At 43.2% G+C, this 22,784-nt stretch overlaps 1 protein-coding gene across 1 annotated transcript; it reads left to right on the forward strand.

Annotated features, from left to right (window-relative positions):
* The first annotated feature begins 682 nt into the window (after positions 1 to 682).
* kcng4a (potassium voltage-gated channel, subfamily G, member 4a) lies at positions 683 to 21,034 on the forward strand. The gene is made up of 4 exons (XM_053884890.1): positions 683 to 1,011; positions 3,574 to 4,249; positions 4,311 to 4,952; positions 17,866 to 21,034. Exons 2-4 carry the CDS (start codon positions 4,142 to 4,144, stop codon positions 18,718 to 18,720), a joined length of 1,605 nt encoding a protein of 534 aa, XP_053740865.1. The 5' UTR covers positions 683 to 1,011; positions 3,574 to 4,141; the 3' UTR covers positions 18,721 to 21,034.
* The last annotated feature ends 1,750 nt before the right edge of the window (positions 21,035 to 22,784 follow it).

The raw sequence follows: 22,784 nt of genomic DNA on the forward strand, positions 1-22,784 counted from the left end.
TGTCGAAATGAGTAGTCAGATGTGCCTTTGTTTTCCATCTATGTCACCCCAAGTTTTTGAGTTTTGGGAAGTTGTGCTCTGTGTATGGAGGATTTTACTTTAACACACAGCGGTCCTTTGCAAGTTTTTGTTCATTTTGTTTCCAGAGCAGCACTACAAGGTCATGAAAACAGCATGCTTTGTTGATGGGAACCACTCATTATTTATTTATTGATAGCCCCTGCGAGCCACCTAAAATAAGCTGGTGGGTCGCATTTGGCCCCCAGACCTTGCAGTTAGCCCATATGTTGTAGGTAAAGCAGTGCTGGACCCATAAAGCTCAAAGCGCCTCTGTATCGGCTCAGCAAAAGTGGTGTCCATATCCAAGCCATGATAGGCTCTTGCTTCATTTATTTAAAACAGCTAATACAAATTCTGTAGTTGCTACATGTTTATCTATTGTTTTAACTCAATACTTACCGACCTGAAAAAAAAAGAAGAAAAAAATCTTTCCAGCATGCGATTTGGGGGAAAACCGCGCCCCCTGTTGCGCACCAAGCGACCGGGCAACATCAGAGCATCCACAGTGTCCTTGAAGTCATGAAGGGAAGGAGAGAAAAAAAAATTCCGAATCGGAGCTCTCTCCTCCCACATTTACGCGAAGGGACTCTCTCCTCTCCCAGCACACTCCCGTCACCTTTACACAAACTTGAAGTCGTACGCAGCCGGAGTCGCCTCTGTTGCGCACCGCAGCTCCATCCCTCCTCCCGCTCCTCCTCCTCCTCCTCTCTCCCCCTCCCCGCGGCTCCTGCAGCAGCAACACTGACCGAGCTGTAACGGGACACTTCCAGCACAACTGGCGCACCAAAACCCTCCGTCTCTGGTGGGTCCGCGCACTTGGCTCGCGCACGCCGCTGGCAGCACCACACGTGGCGGTCGAGGATGGATCATGACACTTGGAGTGGTGAACCATCCAGGAGTGGATTAACACACCGGATTGGCGCTCTGCGGATGAGTTGGAGGCTCCGGCGGGTGAGCAGCTCGTTATAAGTTGTCTCACTGCATGTGGTGCGTCTTAACTTCTCCTGTCTCGACCGTCGCTTTTGCTGATTCAACACCAAGTTCAGCTCAACTATTACTAGATCACTACAATGACATATATTGTCATAGTGTACACACATCTCTCATGCAGGAAAGTGATTCTGCGGGATATTTGATCAGCATATGGAGGCAACATGATCCATGTGAACTGCAGGTCCTTCCATCAGCTCCTGCCCACATGTCCATGAATATAACATTAGCCCAGCAGATGAATGCAACGTGCAGGAGGACGCAAGATAAAATGCAACACTGGAAGATGCTCTGCAAGTTTGCCTGATGGTCACACAATTTATGACATTTTCAACTGCATTTCCATCTATGTCTGCGGAAAGTGACGATAACTCAACACACGCCCATTGGTTACATACAAGTCAAATATCATTTATTTGGATTTTGATGTCAAACGTGAGAGCAGTGTGCCAAATGTGCTGAGAATATTATTGTATAAGACCCACATTATTTATGAGTCTATGAGAGGCATTCTCACCCCTCATACTGTACTACAAGTTCCAAAATGCACGGCAACAGTATTGTGCCTCTGTTTCAATTCAATGAATCACACAATGTCCTTCTCACCAGTGTCAAACTTGAGGTCTGGGGGCCAGAATCGGCCCGCCAAAAAATAGATAACTCACTGACAGTACAGTCAATATCGTGACACACTGACATCCCTGTTTTAGTGTCTGTCTAGTGTGAAATTGTACAAACAAACATTTGAAAAAAATCTTTATTTACTCATGCTAGTTGGTGGTATGAGTTAAAGAGGTTTCATGAAACAGTGTCTTGATTTTCAGAGGCCACCAGATGGCGCTGTCTGCTGTATAATGTTTGAATTTGTAGAACTAATTCAGTGAAACCTTGCATTGTTTGTACACCAAGAGCGCCATCTAGTGGCCTCTAAAAATTGGTTGATCAACCCTGCAATACTGTTTCATGATACCGCATCTACCCATCAGTAGTTGTGGGCATCATGGATTTTCACTATATCAAGGTCAATTTAATAATCCAGCAACACAGGATAAACCGGTTCCTGGAAGACAGAGGGGAGCTGTGCACCACTCCGGTGTCTGCTCCTGTTTCTGACGTCAGCTTGACCTGTCACAGGTAATCTGAGAAACCAGGTCCAACTCTGAGTGCTGCCAGCCAGTGTCAAGAGAAAGCAGAGGGTCACAAAAGCACAAAGTCCCTTGAGACTGTAAAGCAGACAGGAAACAATAATAATTGTGCAAAAAATAGCATCTAAATGTCTTTATAGAAGCTAATGGAAATGGTCTGTTGAAATGATTATACCGTAAACTGGCATTTATTTGTTTCAGCATCTTGCATTATACAGTGTCCAATGTTGAAATAACTCAAAGTAAAATCAATAAATAAAAAGCCAATTTAAGATCTAAAAGCGCCACAGGGCTCTCCGACGGTCAGCGGCCTGCGACCAATGAACACGCTCTGAACTTTTCCTCTGGAAAAAAGAAAAAAATCTCCTCCCAGGAGAATACAAATCGATCGCTAAATAGTTTATCATGGTCTCCTCTCCCCGGTGAGGTGAAAATGAAACACCATCATGGTGACACAGGTGATTTATCGCTTCCTCCTCCAATGCAAGATCTTTTTCTTAGGTCCAAATTAGGGACTCGTGCTGATGCGGAGCTAAACTTCAGACTGTCTGCAGACGTTCAATCACACATTCAATATTTGTGGTGACTGTGGGTGGCGGCCGAGTGGAGTCCTCTTGATCATATTGATCCATGATTCTGTGAATCGATCAAGTTGTCTTAACAAATGCTGTTTAGCTTTAACCACTTTGTCTGTCTGTTTGTTTGTTGTTTGTTTGTTGTTCTATCTATATATCTATCGATCTATCTGTCTGTCCGTTTGTTTGTCTGTCCGTCCATCCATCGATCCATTGTCTATCTATCTATCTATCTGTCTACTTATCTATCTATCTATCTATCTGTCTGTCTGTCTGTCTGTCTGTCTGTCCGTCCATCCATCCATTGTCTGTCTGTCTGTCCGTCCATCCATCCATTGTCTGTCTGTCTATCTATCCGTCTGTCTGTCTATCTATCCGTCTGTCCATCCATCCATCCATCCATCCATCTATCTCTATCTATCTCTCACAAAAGATGTGCCTACTTAAAACACATTGCACCCAGATCCACTCTCCAGTAATGGGCATTAATGAATTCTGCTGATGGTTGTGATCGCTTGGATGGATGTTGTTTCAAAATTGCTCCTTTCTTTGGTGAATAACAACTGTTCTGGGCAACCAAAATGCCTAGCATTGCCAATGAGTTTCAGGGTCTTGCCAAAAACATTACGAACCTCATTTGCCAGAAAATCATTCACAGTTCTGCCGCCACTGTAATTTGATTCTGTTGCTATCTGGATTTTGTTATGGAGGCTCTTTGCCGACATGACATTCACAGCCCTCTTCATGTTTGTCTTGCATGTCTGTGCTGTTTTCTGACATTCATCTCTCTGTTCATCTCGCAGTCTTAGTGCCTGCATGATGCCACCATGTGTTGAAGGCCGGCCTAATCCTGCTGAGGATTCAGAGAGGATCACCCTCCGTCCCTGGACATCTTTGTGCCGCATATTTTGTTATTTGACACAACCAGCTTTTCCTCTCCGTCTTTATACCGCCCATCGCCCCTGAGCCCCCTCCCACCTGTATTGCACCGTTCCCTTTCCAGCTACTTACATCGAACCTGGATTACCCGCAGAGCTGCTGTGAATCTGAACACCTCTATTCTGGACAGCTGACAAATCCGCAACAACTCATCCACAAACAAATGTTACAGCTGGTTTCCTAACATCCATCATTCTCCGATAGTTAGGAGCCAAAAGCCCAGTGTCATCTGTCTCTGAGGAGAGATTGATGGTTATGAGGGGTGGTGATACCGAAAAGTCGGAAAGCTCCAGCTGGCCGAGGCTTTGCTCCGAAGGCAGCTGTTCGGCCATCGGTGTTCCGAAGCTGGAAAGTTCAGCTCGAAGATAATTTTGCATTGATCGTCCGATCAGAGCTGCCAACCTCGGAGCAGCAGGGTTTCCAGATGCCGCCATGCCCATCATCAGCAATGCCAACCATGACTTCAGCAATCTGTCGGTCAGTGACGACAGCAGCCTCGATCGCATCTTCACAGAGATCCCTGAAACTGAGACCATCAAGGTAGATCTCTTACAGGTAACCCTCACAACACCGGCTGTGTTTAACCGTTTGCTGCTTGCAGGGCGTTCATTACCAGAGGGCTCAGTTCATCCGACGGCCGGAGGACCTGGTCTCAGTCGACCACCGCTTGTTGGCGGTCATCAACGTGGGAGGGAATCGCTACACCTTCCCGTGGAGTACCTTAGAACAGTTTCCTCTGACTAGACTGGGCCGGCTGTGTGGCTGCCGGTCACCGGAGGACATCGCCAGTGTCTGCGATGACTACGACGAAGCGAGAAAGGAATTCTTCTTCGATCGATCACCTTCTGCCTTTAGGGTCATCCTTAATTTTCTGGCTGCGGGAAAGCTGCGGCTGCTGAGGGAGATGTGTGTGCTGTCCCTGCACGACGAGCTCACCTACTGGGGCGTCGAGATGGCTTACATGGAGCGATGCTGTAAGAGAAAAATGTACACTCGTATCGAGGAGGTGCACGAGCTGGAGAGGCGGGAGGAGGAGCGCCGGCAGAGGAACGCCATGCAGCGGGTGCCGGTGGAGGAGACCAGATACCGGAAAGTCATGAACTGGCTGAGAGATATGGTGGAGAATCCTCAGTCGGGGATACCAGGGAAGATCTTCGCATGCCTGTCGGTGATAATGGTGGCAGTGACTGTTGTCAGCTTGTGTATCAGCACCATGCCCGATCTCAGAGAGGAAGAAGACCGGGTAAGTGTTGACATCATGAGCACCACTTTCATTTTTCAAACAGGTGGGTTGGCGGAAAGAATACGACAATAGCAGACAGTAAGAGTCAGGCATGTCTGCACTGTCACTGCCTGATGTGGTCCACCGGAAATTCCGGCGCATGTTTTACCAACTGACATTTACTGATAAGCGCATGCCTACATGCTTATATTGCGCAAAGGTGATGAAGTTTTTTTACGTATTAAAATATTTTTTTTACTTAAAATGGTCTAGATTTTGAAGTTGTATGTTTTTTATTTGATATTCTATTTTGTTTTAAATCCAACAGCATAAACAAACTCAAGCACCGCACCACGGTAGACATTAACCTTGTTCAGGGGCTGAACCGCTCACTCCTGCTCCTATTAAATCTATGTGAAACAAATGTTTCCTGTACAATAATGATAATGTATTGGAAGCAATACATTGCGCAAGTCAAATGTATTGGAGGAGCTTGAAATGTTTAGTGATTCAACACTGCTGGATTAAAAAAAAATGGAACGTCAGATACGAACATATAATTTCCAAATCTAGATTGTGACAACATGATGACGTCTTTACACTAAAAGCGTGCGCATACACAGTGAATACTGCGTATTTACGCATGCGCATAAACAAGTATAATTTCCAGATTTTAATATTAAATATAGACTATTTTAGCAATAATAAAAAAAGCACAACTTTACACGATATAACCAGTAAACACAATTCGTAGAACTTGCGCATGTGTGTTACTAACATCCGGTTTCAGTCCCGGAACTTCCGGCAGACCACATCAGGCCGTGACATGCACCTCAGAGTGACGCCACCATTATGTGGTGAGATCCTTCTCCTTAAGTCAGTCAAACACTAATTCAGACAGAGAGGGAAATCCCTCCTGCTTCTTCGCCACCAATCCCAAAAACAGAGTGTTGTTTTATTCTTGTCAAGTCAGCGAGACTGTTTCAGAATTAAAATATGAAGAGTGTGCTGGCAAACCCTTGCAAATCTCTTTGGAGTGTGCAGTTCTTGTGTGCGTGTGCGCGCGGCTGTGTTTGCCAGCAGCGCGTGTCCTCTGATCTGTGTCTACCCATGGCGGCGCGGGATAATGAAGCCAGAGCTGCTCACTGAGGCCTGTCCACTATCTGTCAGTAAACACTGGGGAATAATCAAATGGAGTTACTGTGTGTGAAAGAAAATGACGTGTGTGTGTGCATAAATTCTGCCCAAGAGTAGACACACCTTTCACAAACTAATGTGCATCGTGTGATGAAGTCAGCCTGTGTGACTGCTGTGGGCGCCTCTGTGTTTACAGCTCTGTTTTGTCTGGCTCGTGCGCTCAACCAAGCGCAGCTCGGGACTAAATCTTAGTGCTTTCAAGTGACCGTAGTTATGACCTCAAGGTTACTGTCTAGTCCCGGCCAGTCAAGGTTTATATGGAGTCATCGTCTCATTGGTTGTCTTCCTGTTCTTCTTCCATCTGGTGCCTCCACTGACAACTTTCTTCATCCACCATCTGGTAACCTCATTTTGTCCCATCAGTTGTTTGTCCTAAAGTTGTCCGTCAGACATACTCTTCTCCCTTCGCCCTTCATCTGTCTGGTGCCTCCTATGATTGTGTAATTCTTTTTTTTTTTTAAACCTGACGTTTGTTCTTTGCCAATTTTAGCTTTTCTTGAATCTATTTTTTGCTGTGTAACTTGTACTTGAAAGTGCACTCTTTGAAGACGCTGACTATGCCTCGACACAACAAACATGGTAGTCGACTAAAAGTCTCTTGTCTTTCAGAGGAAAATAAATGTACTTTAAAAACCCAAAACAAAATAGAGGTTTATATATTTTCATATCATGTGGGTGAATATGAGAAGTCACCTGTCATGAATTGTGGTGGGAGAAGCCACTGTCCTACAGAGTGTTACACATGCGATTCACCTTGAACTCATTTTTAAATTGAGTTTTTATGTACAAGCAGTTGGATGAAAATTTAAATCACAATACCTGGGCTGCAGCCTGACAATGGGAGTAAGCAGAAGTCGGATTCATTATTCATCGTACTTGAGGCTGCTAGTTGTTACTTGAGTATTTATAATACATAATTCTAGTTTCAGATAGAAATGTGTATACTTACCTCTTCTGATAATCTGAAGGATGTATTTTTAGGAAGCAGAAGATCTTCCACTGAGTCTGTCTATCTATCCATCTCTCTATCTCCCTCCAGAGAAGTACATTATAGCCCACAGTGTGCAGTTGTTTTCAGAGCAACAACATGACATGGCTCACAACAAAGGAAAGGGCTGTCGTGTAGAATTTACAAGCAGGTAGATAGTGAGACGACAACAGGTGGCGACGCAAGTGTAGTCCACCCTGAATGCTAAGAGGGATTGTCTTCTCTCGTGTATTGTGTAGAACAACTGTTCCTATGAGTCCAGTTGGCCCACGTGTACTGTACTCATTGCGTTGACTCCAAGGAGTGGAATATTGTTTTAGTAACCTGTTATTGCTCAAAAGTCTACATTCATTATAACTCCAACGACCAAAATCTATTCACTCATTGACCTCTTCTTTTTTTCATCACTCTTCTAATGACAGTCATGGATCATTTGGACCCGTTTGGTTAATGCAATGCAGTTTCTTCATAGAAATATTATGTCAAAAGAATATTATCTTTGGATCACTTTCACTTTCCCTCCAATAAAACACTGGGACACTTACATCATGCATGGGCTGTGAAATGAGGTAAAGCTGGGGAGACAAAAGCCTTCTAAAATCCAGACGACATTTTTAGACATGTCAATGGTTTATATAAAATAATAATAATAATAATAAATACATTAAAGCACATTTTGGCCAGTAGGACTGGTTCTAAAGCCAGAAAGAGGAAATGCAGTGTGGGCTGCGGTTTTCTCGTCTCCAGCTGGGTTTGAATGAAATGACCTTGCAAACCCAGGAAAGTAGCTGATCTAAGCAAGACATGTTAAATCATTTTTAGAATCCTGTTCTGTCTAAATGTCAAAGCAGAAACTTTTTGGGGGAATTACCACTTCACTTCCTGCAGACTCCAATACTCTCTGGAATGTCAAGTGGATTTAAGGCTTCAATATTCTATCCGTGGTGGAGTTTTTAGACGGCTTCATCAGGTTTTTCTTTTTTTTTGGAATTCACTCATCCTCTGTCCCGGGGAGTAATAAAAGTGGCTGTTTTATGTCCTTTAATGCCATAAATTAGAGCGGGATTTGCTGTTCAATAATTACCTCCCTGGACATCCATCACACTGATAGAAGGGAGGTGCTGAAGTGGCTGAGCGTGAAAGTTAAGCTGTGGAAAGTGAGTTCTGACACGTATTCTGATCGACTCTTCGCTTGTTCTGGAGCATCAACGTGGCATTAATCTTTCTGAAAACGCCTGCTCTCTGGATGAATAACTACGGGTGCTGTATGAGTTACATTCTTTCATCAAGAAGTGAGAAGGTGTCATGGTTTTCACAACATCTTTTTGGTCTTGTCTGAGTGGTTTTTTTTGTTGTTCTTTGTGTGGGGTCTCTGACACTTCACATATGACCTCACAGAATATTGATATTTATCTTTTGACATAGAGTAAGTGTATAAATGTATCCCTCAATTTGATGTTCGAAATTATAGATTTGTCATTTAATGGAATTCAAAAAAGTATATATCTAATTTGAATATATATATATATATATATAATTTCTCCCCATAGTGACAGATGAATACATTTTCTAGCAAGAAATAAAGCTGTTATTTGTTACGCAGTAGTAAATTTAAAGGTTCAATTGTATAAAGAAATAATGTCAAATTGTGGGAGAACTTGGTTGCTTGAGACCTTAGCTACTGCAAGAGTTTCAGTGATGTCATTTGCTGCCTGTTACATCACTTAAAGAAACACTGTCTGCACTTTAGCTAGGAAGGGAATAACAGCAGCCTGGGCGGCTTTTTACATAATAAATTATATATTTTTTGTTTGTTTTGTTTCAAGGGAACAAGATTGGTGATGAAATTAAGTAAAATTTGTTTTCAAACTTTGAATATTGACTATGGGAGTTTTCAGACATCAGGAAAGTTAACTTTGGTAAAAATTGAATTTATATTTACATTGACACTGAAACATGTCTCACTGTATAAGCCACCACGCATCATTTCATAGTTTTTCCTGGAGCTCATGAAATAATGAATATGATAATGAATAGACAGTCTGCTCAATCCAATTTTGTCTTTCGCACCTCTTCATTACAAGACTGGGCACCATCATAGATGTTTGTTCAGTGGCATGAAAGAGTCGCTGTCGCATCGGCCATAAATCAAGAAGGTAAATAGGTGTAAAAAAAATAAAAAGCAGGTGCAGAGGAAGGGCGAAAGGAGTACAAGCTGCTGCCAAAACATCTGAATGTGTGTGTTTATCGCCGCTTATCACAAATTACAATTGCTACCCGTGTACAGTGCCACGATCACATGACCTTCCTCTGCTGCAGATTGTTTCAGGCTAGAGGTGAAACACTGGATGAGCGTAGATACAGCTCTATAAAACACATACATCGTCATAAAATGCAGCTGCAAACGCTCGTATAATTCAATGGAACCGTGTTCAATGATGAGGCCACATTACAGAGGTGAGGGCGACGGCTTGTGTCTGCGCCGGGCCGCTCATCTCCATAAGTCTGTAGGCATTGCCATCACCGTGTTTGACTGTATCAGTGTGGAACAGATTTCAAGCCCATTACGGTCGATCTGGAAATGGGCTGCACTCTGCTATGTGCTGCACAGCTGCCAAGGTGGATTATGGCAAAGAACAGGGAAGTATGAGGTGTTTATCTGGTACACGCAAGGACAGAGTTGTTCACCAGCGTGCAACACAATACGGTGGTATTAGGAACCGAGTGTCTTGCTAATGAAGTTACTGAGAATGTAGAGTGAGTTTCCACAACTGGTGTCTATTGTTAGAACGTTTCTACTTTTATCAGATCATAAAATCCTCCCCTGACTTCAATATTCAAACAGAAATCTGCTTCAGCGTAGTCATAGTCACATACACATAAAATCCATGTGTAGCTAGCTCCAAACCCAGAGTGGCCTTGAGCAGGATTCCAACCCTCTTACTGTGATGCTGCAGCACGAACCCATCATGCCGCCCTCTGGCCGTTTTTAATTTGATATCCGCTTCATCTTCTGGTGGTGAAGCGTGAAACAAAAAATAAATAAATACATTTGGCAAGTATGTACTGGTCCACTGTCACAGTTGGTGAATGTATTTGAGGAAAAACATTATGGCCATGACACAAGTGAAAAAAATAAAAAAAGACAACTACAGAGGCTTTAACTCAAATCCCACCCACGCATTGCTGCTGTAGTCCATCATAAGTGATATCCAACTTGGACATTGTGAACCTCTCTGGCATTCCTTCAGTCTGCAAACATTTTTAGCCTGAAGCCAATTGACTGAAATGGGTTTTCCTAATATGTAGGCAAACACTCGGGGACCGTATATAAAAATATTTTGTGTTTTAAAATAAAGTAAGGAGGTCCAGCATGGTGAGTTATTGTAATTCTAAAGTTGAGTTGAGCTCTCTAGTGTGATCTTGACCATGTTATCTGGTGCAACTTCTCAGCACCAGCATGTTTTCCTGTTATTTGTACTTGCATATCGGAGCGTGTGTCCAATGGTTGGTGTGTGCTACCAGAGATGTGCAAGTGAGGAAGACTCACTCAGACCCACCATGGATTTCGACTTCCACCATGCAACGTCTGTGTTCACGTGTCTGACTGCAAAGAAAAAAAATCTAGAAAATTTATGAACAAATATCACACAAATTTTCAGGAAATAATGATTTAAGAGTGCAGTTTAGTGGTGTTGCAGATTATTTTATGAATCCAGGGATCTCTGGAAGGATCAGTTCTCCAGTAGAGAGAAGCATGCCCCCAAGCAAAAGGAAAAAAAAGTGAAATCACCCCATCTTTCCATCCCTCCCCCTTTTTACAGTAACTGCTGGGAATATCATGTAGCAATCTTTAATCTTTGAAAAGGAATCAACATGAGTGGATGGCAAATTATTATAATTTCAGTGAGCGTGTCTCCAACACTTGCTGCTGTTTTGGTTTGTGCACACAAACTAATTAAATTGCATGTGTAATTACGCTTTATCCAGCCAACTGCCGCTGTAAACAACAACCCTGCCTCACCAAACCTTGTTTCTCACCATACTTTGAAACTCTCCTGAGAAAGAAGCGTTTAAAAGTGAGTGCAAGGTCGGTGCAGCTCACATTAGAGAAGCTGTTTTCAGTAAAGTATGTTCAAGGTCTGCGGCAAGGTAACGCTGATTGATGGCTGGAGTCCATTGTTCCCTTCTTCTGGCCAAAAGCATTCAGAAGGGATAACTCCAACTATGATCTTTGTTATGTAACGGCCTGTGAAGAGAGAGCTCCTGGGGAGAGAGCTGGATGCAACTGAAGCACATGTGTTCTTGTGCTCTAATGGTAAGAAGTGTGCTCTGCTGGCAGCTGTGTGTTTCATGGAGGACAGACATATGCGGCTATATGTAAAAGAGTAATAATTCAGCAGCACAGGAAGATGTGAACAGATAGTCAATGGTGATAATATATATATAATGTATAATGACAGGTTAGATAGTAGGGTGTCTAGTGAGTGTTGGGTTAGTTTCCAAAGATTCTATAGACACAGATTCTCTAGACCACAAGGGTCAAGTTCACCTAGATCAAGAGGGTGTTTTTTTTTTTTTTTCCCCACTCAACTGGCACACACAGCTTCACCAGTTAGATCTGAACACAGTCTGGTGTTGCATGTTTCTGCTGACACCGCACTGGTTTAACTGTTGGAACTAAACCCTGCATCAACCCAGGCCTTTGAGGACAGGCTGTGATGACTCAGACAACGAGGAGAACCCAAGTGCAGGGAGTGTAGAGAGGCTGATGTCAAAATGTCCAAAAACAGAGTTCAATAACAAAAACTGCAGAGCCAACACAAATGGGACGCAGCCCAAGTCCAAACAGATAACTAAAATAGACTCCAATGGAGCAAGGTCAAACAAAGTCCAGGGAGTATCAAAAGAGTCCAGAAAACGCAATGAAAACAGGTCGGGCACGAGTGACGAGGAACTAAGAAACAGGAAAACAAAAAAGTTAGAACAAACTTACGAAAACTCTCAGGCACGAAGGCAAAAAACAGGGCAAACCAGGGAGTTAAAATAGAAGGAAGTAAAAATCCAAAAATGTTCAGAATAGGAGTCCAAAGCGTACCACGGCGTAGAAGCATTCACGATCTGGCGCTGCATCAACCTCCAGCTTCTCCTTAAGAGGTGGAGGCTCATCAGGGAAAATTGATTGCAGCTGCCGATCGCGTCCGACACTGTCAAGAGACACACAGGAGCAGGAAGTAACTGACAAAATAAAAGCATGGCAGGAGGGGCCATGACACAGGCTTCCTCTCCCATGTCCAAGATATGTCACTCTCATACTAGTCACAAGACTAGTGATGTATTGATGAGGTTTCATGAAACAGTGTCCCATGAAACAGTGGCTTTTTACTATTTCAGTGAAAGATCACATAATCTCATACCAAGAGCGCCACCTACTGAGCCCTGAATTTGAGGATACTGTTTCATGAAACAGTGTCACCCCATCACTATAGAAGAGGTATATTTAGGCTCATTTGGAAATCATCAATAGAACAATGTTGTATATTGACTTTGAAGTAAGACTGGAGAGTTCCAGCAGTGTCCCGTCCTTATCCTGCTTCAGGGTCCTCTAGTTTTGTTGCTAGCTTTCCTCACCATCCAATCGTCCACTTGCTCATCTTTGTGTCCGGAGCCAAGGGCAGACTTCTTCAGACCAACAGGAGCCCTGTAGAGACTGTGCAGACCCCTCCAGCTGTGAGATGACCAGTGGACAGAGAGAACATCCTGAGAACATCAGTGCAACTCTATCTGATGACCGAATGATGGGAATTTAATGAAGGCTTTAGATATTTGAATTGGATATGAACTTAGATGTTTAACAGGCACATCATTGTTACAACATTAGGTCATGCTGCAGAAGCAACCACTGACATGTTCTACAGAATCGTGTCATGTCCCTTGGCTATCTTGCCTAAGATGCCACCACAAAAGCATTTTGGATCACTCTGTCTCCTGATATGATAACAATAATAACAGAAGCGATTTGGCTAGTGCAATTATAAATGGAGATTATGAACCACTCTCACCTGGTTATAAAGTCAAAAAAAGTGTTCAGGAATACAGTTTAAAAAAACGAAACACATAATGGAATGAATGACTCTCTTGTATTATTCATCCGATCTCACATGGTCCTATTACCAGAGTGCGACTTCCCCACTGTGACGTTGTTGGGGTCACTTAATCTGCCCACAGACAGACGAATAAACACCTGCCAAAGTAAGCGACACCACCTACACGCCGCCTCGCGCTACAGGATTTTTCCATGATCACGGAGACACGTGCTCACTAGATGAAAATAATATCAGTTGCATGGAGTCCCAAAATAAAGCATCAGTCGATGACGGCTTTGATCCAGCGATCAATCTTCCATGTATTTGTTTCATGTTGCTAGATGCTGTCCGCTCTCCATTCTTCTTATTTTATCCCTCAGTTGAGACTCATTCTGTCCCGTCTCTGGAACCATTTCCACTGTAGCGGATTATAAATCATGATGAAGATTTGAGCATGGATTTGTCACAGATGTTTGCATAAATATTTCCAGCCTATATTCAGATTGATGTTTATTTCGCAGCTGCGGTGAGAATGTTTCAGACAAATTATATTTTAGTGGTGGTTAGACAAACTTGGCCAAAAAAACTGCGGTACATTATGAAAGTTCAGTCATTTTACTCCAGTTCCGCATCGACTTCAATCATTTCACCAACTCCCAAATTTCCTTGAAACGAATTGATTACACAAGAGGTTTGACAAAAAGGGTTCCAGCGGGAATATTAAAACACAAATGTCCCCTCCATTTAAGGATCTCGGGGAAAGAATAGTCGGGCCATTCTTTCCGCATCAGGCTTAATAACCTTCAGAGGTCTGTTAATGGGGCTGCACTGTGAGTGCTGCTCTGTTGAGCAGTGTTTGGACTGAAGCTCTCTGTCACCAGCATCAGCCAGATCCACTCAGAGGGTGATAGTGGACACTCTGCGTCCATATGTGTGCGACTTTCAAAGACCAAAGCCAAGTGAAAAGCATACGGCTGTAGCAAATGGCCTTTTATGCAGGGGGTGAGAAGAGAGTTGTAACGTCCTCATGGGTCTGATGTCAGCGCAGCTGAGAGACGGTGCTGTGAGGAGAAGAATAAATATAAGAGGAAGAGAGTGCACATGAGAGTCAGAATGTTAGCTGAGGGACTGAGGTGTCTGGAAGAGGGATGCCGCACTGAGTCTCAGAGTGCTTTGACTCGAGACATTAGGTTGAAGGAGTGGTCCAGAGGACGGCAGGAAGAAGAGTCTTTCCACACTTTAAGTTCAATCGATGTGAAGGTGCTCAACTTTAAAATGTTTCATCAGTTTAATGCCCTTTGGCTGACAAATATCCAGCGGGCAGGTGTTCGCACCTCTGGAGAAATCATGGTCGGAGGAAGTCCATTTCTTTTCGCGGGCAGTCAAAGCCCTGTGGAGTAAATAAATCTCACGACAAACAAGCTATGGCCCACGAAATATATATTCCGAACAATGTCGCCGCGGGAGTGTCTGGAATGTATGAGGGAAATATTCACTGTATGTGGGTGACAAGGATTCATGTCTCCCATTTCTGTCGGCTACTGTATGTTCCCTTTTATTGTACTCATCAAGAGAGTTTTATTCGTTCATATTTCCACATTAATATGCCTGTTCCAGTTCATAGCTCTCTCTTCATTTTCACCTCTGCCAAGGATGGCACAAGGAGCAGGTGCTTTAATTTTAGTGGTGACTGTTAGTTCCATCTGGATGGTTTTGAAGGCATCATCCCTTGTATGACTTCTAGCTGCTAGAAAATGGAAAACCAATTGAATCCTAGATCAACTGTCATGTGACTGTGGTGACCAAACTGTTTTGGTTTCCACATGACGCTTCTACTGCCCAGTTCAATGCAAGGCCACAAATCGACGTATGCTTGAACAAATTGGTTGAAATGTTTATCTGGCCTTGCGATCTACTAACTCTTCACAAACTATCACCCACCCCTTGAATTAGATATTTTGCCGGATGTGTTGTTTTCCAAAGCTTTTCTTCTTTTTGCTCCAGTCCAGGCTCTGTCAGTTTTATTTTGGGGTTAAATTGTGGCAGTGTGAGGCGCTGATGAGGTTTATATTTTCAATAACAACAACCAACATTTGTAACCATTGATTTTTTTGTGATTCTCTTTTTTGGGGGGTGAAACGAAGCCACCGTGGGGAGTAGTTTTTGTCGCCATAACTATATCTACTGCTGTGGGAAACCCTGAAATCTACTCCTTTGTAGTCAGTATTTATTCCCCCGCTTTCATCCTAAATGTGTCACTCCTGTGATTCCGTACCAGACAGAGTATTATTTATTGGGCTTTCTGTTTGTTGGGAAGACCAGATGGTATGAGGAAGCAGAAAGTGTTGAGCAGAAAATAAAATCTAGAATAGCTTGTCTTGGCAAGGAAATAAAACATGAGATACGAGCTTTAGAGAAAAAAAAAAAAAAAAAAAGAAAGCACTAACATGAATACCAATGTGTGAGGTGCTGACAACGAAGAAACAAATGCAGACATCCATCAGTCTGCCAGTGCCACATTAGGGCGAGAGTCAGAGGCAGAGAGGATTTAGGTGATAAATGATCCCGACAGCAGAAGTACACGTGTGTGAATGATGCATCATGCAAAGAGACACAGTTGAGGGAGTTGTGTTTCACTTGAGGGAGCACTGAATGAAAGGATGGAGGAGTTAAAGGAGAAAGAATGAGCAGAGTGAGGGACACACGTTGGGTAAAGGATGGAAGGGAGTGTCCGGTGGAAGGAGAAACCGAATGAGTAATGGCAAGGTGGAAAAGAGAGGCAGGTGAACAGAGGTAAGAAAGATGAGGAGGAATGAGAATAGATGAGTCACACACTGCGAGGAGAAAGATGGAGGTCGCTTGAGCGATGAGAGGAAGAGGGAAACATCTCACAGAGCAATACGCCTTTCTGTTGTTCATAAATACATTTAATGTATTAAAAAGTTTATCTCTCCACAATGACCAAGGCCATGAGTGTGAGCAGCAAGTCTCTCTGCTGGCTCTAATCCCAAAGGTGGAGTTAATGTGATAAAATGAATGTCTGACAAATGAATCATTGGATAATTTGGTTTTGAGGAAGAGTAAATAATCGGCTAAAAAGTTGTGATAACTCGAAACCAATTCAGTTTGTGGCACTCAGAAGGATGAAAAGGCCCTTGGGCGTGACACTCCATGTGAGAAATGATCCTTAGTTAATTGAGTCAGTACTGCACATTTGTGCTGGTATTTTTTAGGGAAGTTCCGAAATGAAACTCCTCGGCCGAAACTGAAACAACTACCAAAACAGTTTCAAGTGTCCTAAGTTTGAATTCGGACAGTAGCAGGTACAGTTAGGATTAGTTACATTCCGGTAACTCCTATGTTTGTTGTTTTAATGTAGGAAAACTGTTTTATTCCTACGTCCAAATCAGAGCTTCATCATTCGGATACAGTCATGATGAAGTGCGGAGCATGTACTTTTCATTGTTTTCACTTGGTGGTACACCCCAACCTCTTTGGTAGAAGCTCTGCAGTTGCACTCTCTCTTGTAACTTCTGTTTTTCACATCTGACAAATTGCTGTCAGTCAGATTTGACTCAAATGGATTGAAATACCTCCACCTACACACACATGTTGGTTGTATCAAGACCATTGTACAGCGACCGAGGCCTGCGTCATCACAGCACCCATTTTCAGCTGTCTTCTTTCCTCTTATGGCCAAAAACTGAAAATGCACTATTGGGCCATTTTGGTCCGCAAAATTTCAATGGCCAAATTGTTGTTACTGCCCTAGTATCTTTTCACCTTATAACTATGGAATGCCAAGAGTGCCAGAATTCAATGATGAAGAAGGCATTGGAAACAGAGACATTAACAGGATGCAATGTAGAATATATATTTCGGAATGTGTCCAAATTGACATAAATATAGCCATCTTCTAGCCTATAGGGACATAAATACACACCAAATATTAAGAATATAAATAAGGAAATACGTATATCCATTTTTTTATCAGCATTTCCAACAAGTTTATTCCCACCTCCATGTTTTGCTCCTGTCAATTACTCAACTGGGACATGTGGGGACTGGGTGGGTATTAAACCCCGCCCCTTTGTGAAACGCATTGATACTATGTACGTACATATTTCCTTACTTGTGTTCTCATTTGTGTGTGTATTTATGTCCTTATAGGCTAATAGATGACTATTTTTGTCAATTTTGATTTTGTATTTTGAAATATATATTTCCACTTAGTTTCTTGTTAATGTCTCTATTTCCTGTCCTTTCTTTATCATTTAATTCTGGCACTCTTGGCATTCCATAACAGTTTCACAGGCTCAGGCGTTCTGCATCATGCAACTTCTTCTTGTCTTTATCACGTCTCTGTCTTGGTTCTGAAGCAAGAGAGCCACATTGGCGGTGCTTGACTGACTTCCACTTACCTCCAAATGAAAGACCACATTGATTCTATTCCTGTTTTGTCTGCGAGAGCTGCCTGGGTCGCGTTTGAACCCTGAGTGACGAAGGCTAATGATTCATAAATGATTCCTGAGGGTGATTTTCTGACCTCGGGGTTTTCGTCTTCTCATCTCCCCTTACTTCCTTTCTTTTCTCATCTGTCTTGCTCATGTGCCAAACCCCTGCTCCTTGAGTGCTCAATCTCTGTCTCCTCTCTGCTCCACAGGGCGAGTGTTCCTCCAAGTGCCACAACATGTTCATTATAGAGACGGTGTGTGTGGCCTGGTTCTCCCTGGAGTTCCTCCTGCGCTTTATTCAGGCTCGCAGCAAGCTGGAGTTCCTGCGCGGGCCACTCAACATCATCGACGCCATGGCCATCTTACCTTACTACGTGTCTTTGGTGGTCAGCGATGAAGACCCCTCTGAGGAGAGTGAAAGGCCGGGAGGTAAGGGCTACCTGGACAAGCTGGGTTTGGTGCTGAGGATCCTGCGCGCTCTGAGGATTCTCTATGTGATGCGCCTGGCTCGCCACTCCCTCGGCCTTCAAACGTTGGGGCTGACGGTGAGACGCAGCACTCGGGAGTTTGGCCTTCTCCTGCTTTTCCTGTGTGTGGCCGTCACACTTTTCTCCCCGCTGGTGCACCTGGCGGAAAGCGAGCTGACGGGAACCCATGACTTCAGCAGCATTCCTGCTTCCTACTGGTGGGCCATCATTTCCATGACGACGGTGGGCTACGGCGACATGGTGCCCAGGTCCATCCCCGGGCAGGTGGTCGCCCTCAGCAGCATCCTCAGTGGGATCCTCATCATGGCCTTCCCTGCTACCTCCATTTTCCACATGTTCTCTCGATCCTACCACGAGCTAAAGATGGAGCACGACAGGTTGTTTAAGGAGGAGTGCGCGGCCGCCGCCGCTGCCGCTGCTGCTACGAGCGAGCTTCCTGATGCTGGGGCGGATTTGAAGATGGAGAACTTGGTTCCACCTGCACTCGATAAGGGCAGTTTTCACTCTCTTGAGTCACTCACTCTGTTGGGCCAAGGTGGAGACAATAACTTCAGCCTGCCGGCGGCAGCTTACTGATCCAGCACCCCATAGCAGGGTCACCCCTGCTTCACACCTGATGATATGAGTGTGTTTATGTGATCTGACCACAACTGTCTCAGCTGTGACCTCTTGACCGATCTTGAATATAGGCTAAGTGAAGACTGAATTAAAGTCTTGGAAATGCACAAACACATTTAATAACTTTAAAAATTGTTATTTGTTAGAAAAGAAAACTCATTTTTGTAATGTCGCTTTGACATTGCTCAACGTTATTGCCTGTCATACTCTTATATGAATACAGATGATCAAGTTTACATGTATTCTAAGCCATATTTCAATCATATATCTGTGTGGTGTCACTGATGAGGTTCAGACAAGATCACAAAAATGGGCTTGAATCTCAGGTGTAATGGGGTCAATGACTGACAAAATCCAAAACTTCCAAAAAAAGGGATCAGGTCCTCCCATATTAGCTGCATCCATAACGTGTTCCATGGAGCGACCATCTTTCCACCTTCCTGTGGATTGTTTTTCAAAGACGGAAAGAAGATTTGTCTTGCTCTTCTTCAGCAAAGCTCGTCTTTGCACACAAACTATGTGTGACTTGCCATCGATATATATATCGTTACGAAACCCTTTAAATTTGAACATTTGAACACTGCATCGCAGCAATACTAGTAACTCTCTGCTTCCATTTAACATGCAATATTCAATCCAAAGTCGCTTCTCCTCCACTGTGAAAGAAGAACTCTTGAGTTTTGTTACTTGGGTATGTTGCCTATGAGCTGAAAATACTTTTCTGCCATGAATTCAAATAAGTGCTCCCCTTTGTTTCTAGGGTGTTTGAAGCCATGTTCTGAAGAAGAGTTGTCTAAACTGAAAGTAAAGGCACGGTAGAGGGTTTAAAGCAGATGACTGGAATTTTCACCTTTCATCATTTTGCAAAGAACTTTTTTTGCGGAATGTGATGTCAGCTCTTTTCCTTCTATTTTAATAAGAAAGCATCAGATAAAAAAATAAAGCATAAAGCGACTGTTGATTTACTTCAGTTCACATCACTGTGGTTTAGTTGTTCTCAAGGCCATGAGGGTTCATTGAAGGTTGAGTATGCACCCAAGAAGCCTGATCATCAATACTCTGTCTAAAGTAGTAGATGAAACCAGTCCTACCATCACTGGCTGTCCTCATGGAATCCCTCACACAGACCTCCACAATAAAGAGATGATCTGGCTGTCAGAGGGTTTCCTCAACCCTTCCGGAAAGGTACCGTATGTCTGGACGATAAGACCCTCAGTTTTTCTCGCGGACTGAGCCCTGCGGTTTACAGACCATACATAAGTCGCTCCACTTATGTACTGTATGAACGTACGGTCCTTCATACGATCCACAAAAGCATGCCACAGTAACTTGGCCCTCTTGGTTGTATTGCCACCACTGTCTACTGGAGTTCTTTGCGAACCCTGAAGGCATCTGTTTCCATGTTTTTAACCTCTCACTTCTATATATGTGATCCTGCCCCTCCCTCGACAATTGCTTCCCATGACGACAAGCCCTCTTCTGACACCATTTGTCACCATTTGACGATGACCTAAAAGAGCACATTTCTTGGCGTGGCACATCCGAACGCATTTCCGATGCACTTTATCACACCGTTTAATAGGTCATACGCTGCCCTTTACCATCGTTTGGATTCACAACACATACATGCCTCAGATGGCCAAGGTCTTCCATGAGAGCAAGCTAAACAAAGACATGAAAAACAAAAGTGTGGCGCCTACTCAACCTTGTCAACCATCACAGCCTGACAACAACTACAGCACAGTGATTGCTTAAGTACACGCACGCACATTGTAATCTAAAATAAATGAACAAATCTTAACCACAGCATCAGTGTTGGACGTCTTGACAATACCTGAAGGAACAAGGTCGTCTCTTTTAAACCCTTCCATGTTGTATAGCCATTTTTCTGTTCATATGCTCAAGCATTTTCTATCATTGACTTCAGGTAAAGATTTTGCAGAAAATCAGACAAGAAACAAAGGAATTCTCCTGAGCTGCTTGCAGAAAAACAAACAGGATGAGTGAACGAGAGAGAACGAGTGCTAACATCCATAAAATGTACTTTGCAACGCTCCGAATAAAATCTATCCTCTTAATCTGAGAGAAATCCATTATTTCTGCTGTGGTGTTTTGGTGAGTGCCAGGCGTGGCCGTGTGTTAACCTTGGTGAGAGTCGGCCTCAATCCTGAGGAGAAACTGCTGAGAAAAGATGAGATATTTCCAGATGTTCACTTTCTCACCCTCTTTATTCTTCACTCTTTTGTTTCCATGTGTGAAATTACACCACTGATGAGAGACTACAAATCTGCCCGACTGGGATCTCCGGACCATTTTATTTCACTCGTATGACCTCTGAAACTAGATGAGCTTGTTTTTGTAATCTCTGTAGTCTGCAGAACTAATACAGGGTCCGGAACATTCTCAAAAAGATTAAGCAAATGCACAACACCTAAATGAATTTTTATATTTGAATCCTTCATGTGACAGTCAGAGATTGAATGAGATCGAATGGTTTAGTGAGCCGCAAAGTGACAAATGTACGATTCCATGTGAGCCGAAAATCGTGTCGCATGGTTTCAAGAGATTGTGAGGAACAGTAATCTCTCCGTGATAGATACGTCCCTGCGAGTAGTGGAACTACTCCACTACCTCACTCCCATGGCGTAATATATTGACGTTGGGAGACTCGACTTTTGCATCTTATGCTGCAGGACGCAAAGCAGGATATGTTGATATATAAGGTTTCCAATTGAAGTACATGCTCGCTCCTTCTAGGCAGCACCACAGGTTATAAAGAAGGTTGGCGTTAGGTGAGCCATGGGATGGCGCTCCATTCATTGAATGTGAAACAGTCAATTGCCTGTCAAACAGCCATGTGTTTTAGACGTTCGCTACTTCACCAAATAAGAGAGCCACATACGGCGTTACAAATAACAACTGACATCCAGTATCATTCAGTAAAAACAGGTTCCATATGTCGCGCGCTGCTCTGCGGCTGGAACACTATACTTTTTTCTCCTCTCTGCCAGTGCCTCTGCTTCTTGACCCATACGCAATCCATGCCCCCGCATTTTTAATCCATTTCAAAGCCTATGAGGCAACATACAGTGCTGAAGGCTGCCTTTGTTGTCAGCATTGTTTACTGTATATTACGCCATGGAAGTGAGGATGGGATGAACTTAACCATGAAACTCTCTGTTTAAACTTGTGAGAAGTGAACCTCAAGCTGGCCAGGGGTTACCGTATTTGGTTTCTGTAAATTGTTCCTCCGATTTGTCGTGCTGTCCAATAATGATTTGCTAGTTGAAGGATAGTTTGTCATAATTACTACACAATTAATGGGACAATAGAAAATAATCTTCCCAATTTTTTACTCGACGATGATCAGGACCTAAACATAAACCGACGGTGATATTTTCGTGTCTATTCAAGGTTGTCAATTTCATTTCAGAAAACAACAACAGCGATCCAAGAACTACCCTGGTATGCAGTGTGATATGCAGCAATAATGGAAAAGAGTTGTGCAAATGAAATGCGCATTGACAGAATGTTCAGATGAGTCATGTTCGTGGTGTTGTGGTACCATACTGGAGAAGGTGGCAGACGGGGGACTAACCGCTAGCTTGGTGGACAAAACTGTTCTGTTGTCTTGTGGTTTAGCCCAGAATGTGAGGGGCGCTCTCCTGCTAACTCATAGATCCCAGTGGAGCGCTATATACTGTACATTACTTTAATAAAAAAAAAATTCTAATTTAATAAAATAATCCACCCTAAATCCCTGCACATCACCACACATGGATGACCATAGATGGGAAATAGAGAATATGATTTTATCAAATTGTATGAGCCTTCTTAAAACACCGTCCAAACAATGTCTAAAAAACAACAGTATAAACTTCAGTAGCACAAAGACAAACTAAAACAAAAAAGGTCCATGTGAAATATGTGAAATTAATGTTCTCTCACTGCATTTGGCATTGTTTTGGGGGTTCAAGTGCAATAAAATAATAAAAACAAGGGAGGACTGAATTGCCAGATCA

The sequence above is a fragment of the Synchiropus splendidus genome, chromosome 14 (genome assembly GCF_027744825.2).
Source record: "Synchiropus splendidus isolate RoL2022-P1 chromosome 14, RoL_Sspl_1.0, whole genome shotgun sequence".
NCBI classification, from domain to species: domain Eukaryota; kingdom Metazoa; phylum Chordata; class Actinopteri; order Syngnathiformes; family Callionymidae; genus Synchiropus; species Synchiropus splendidus.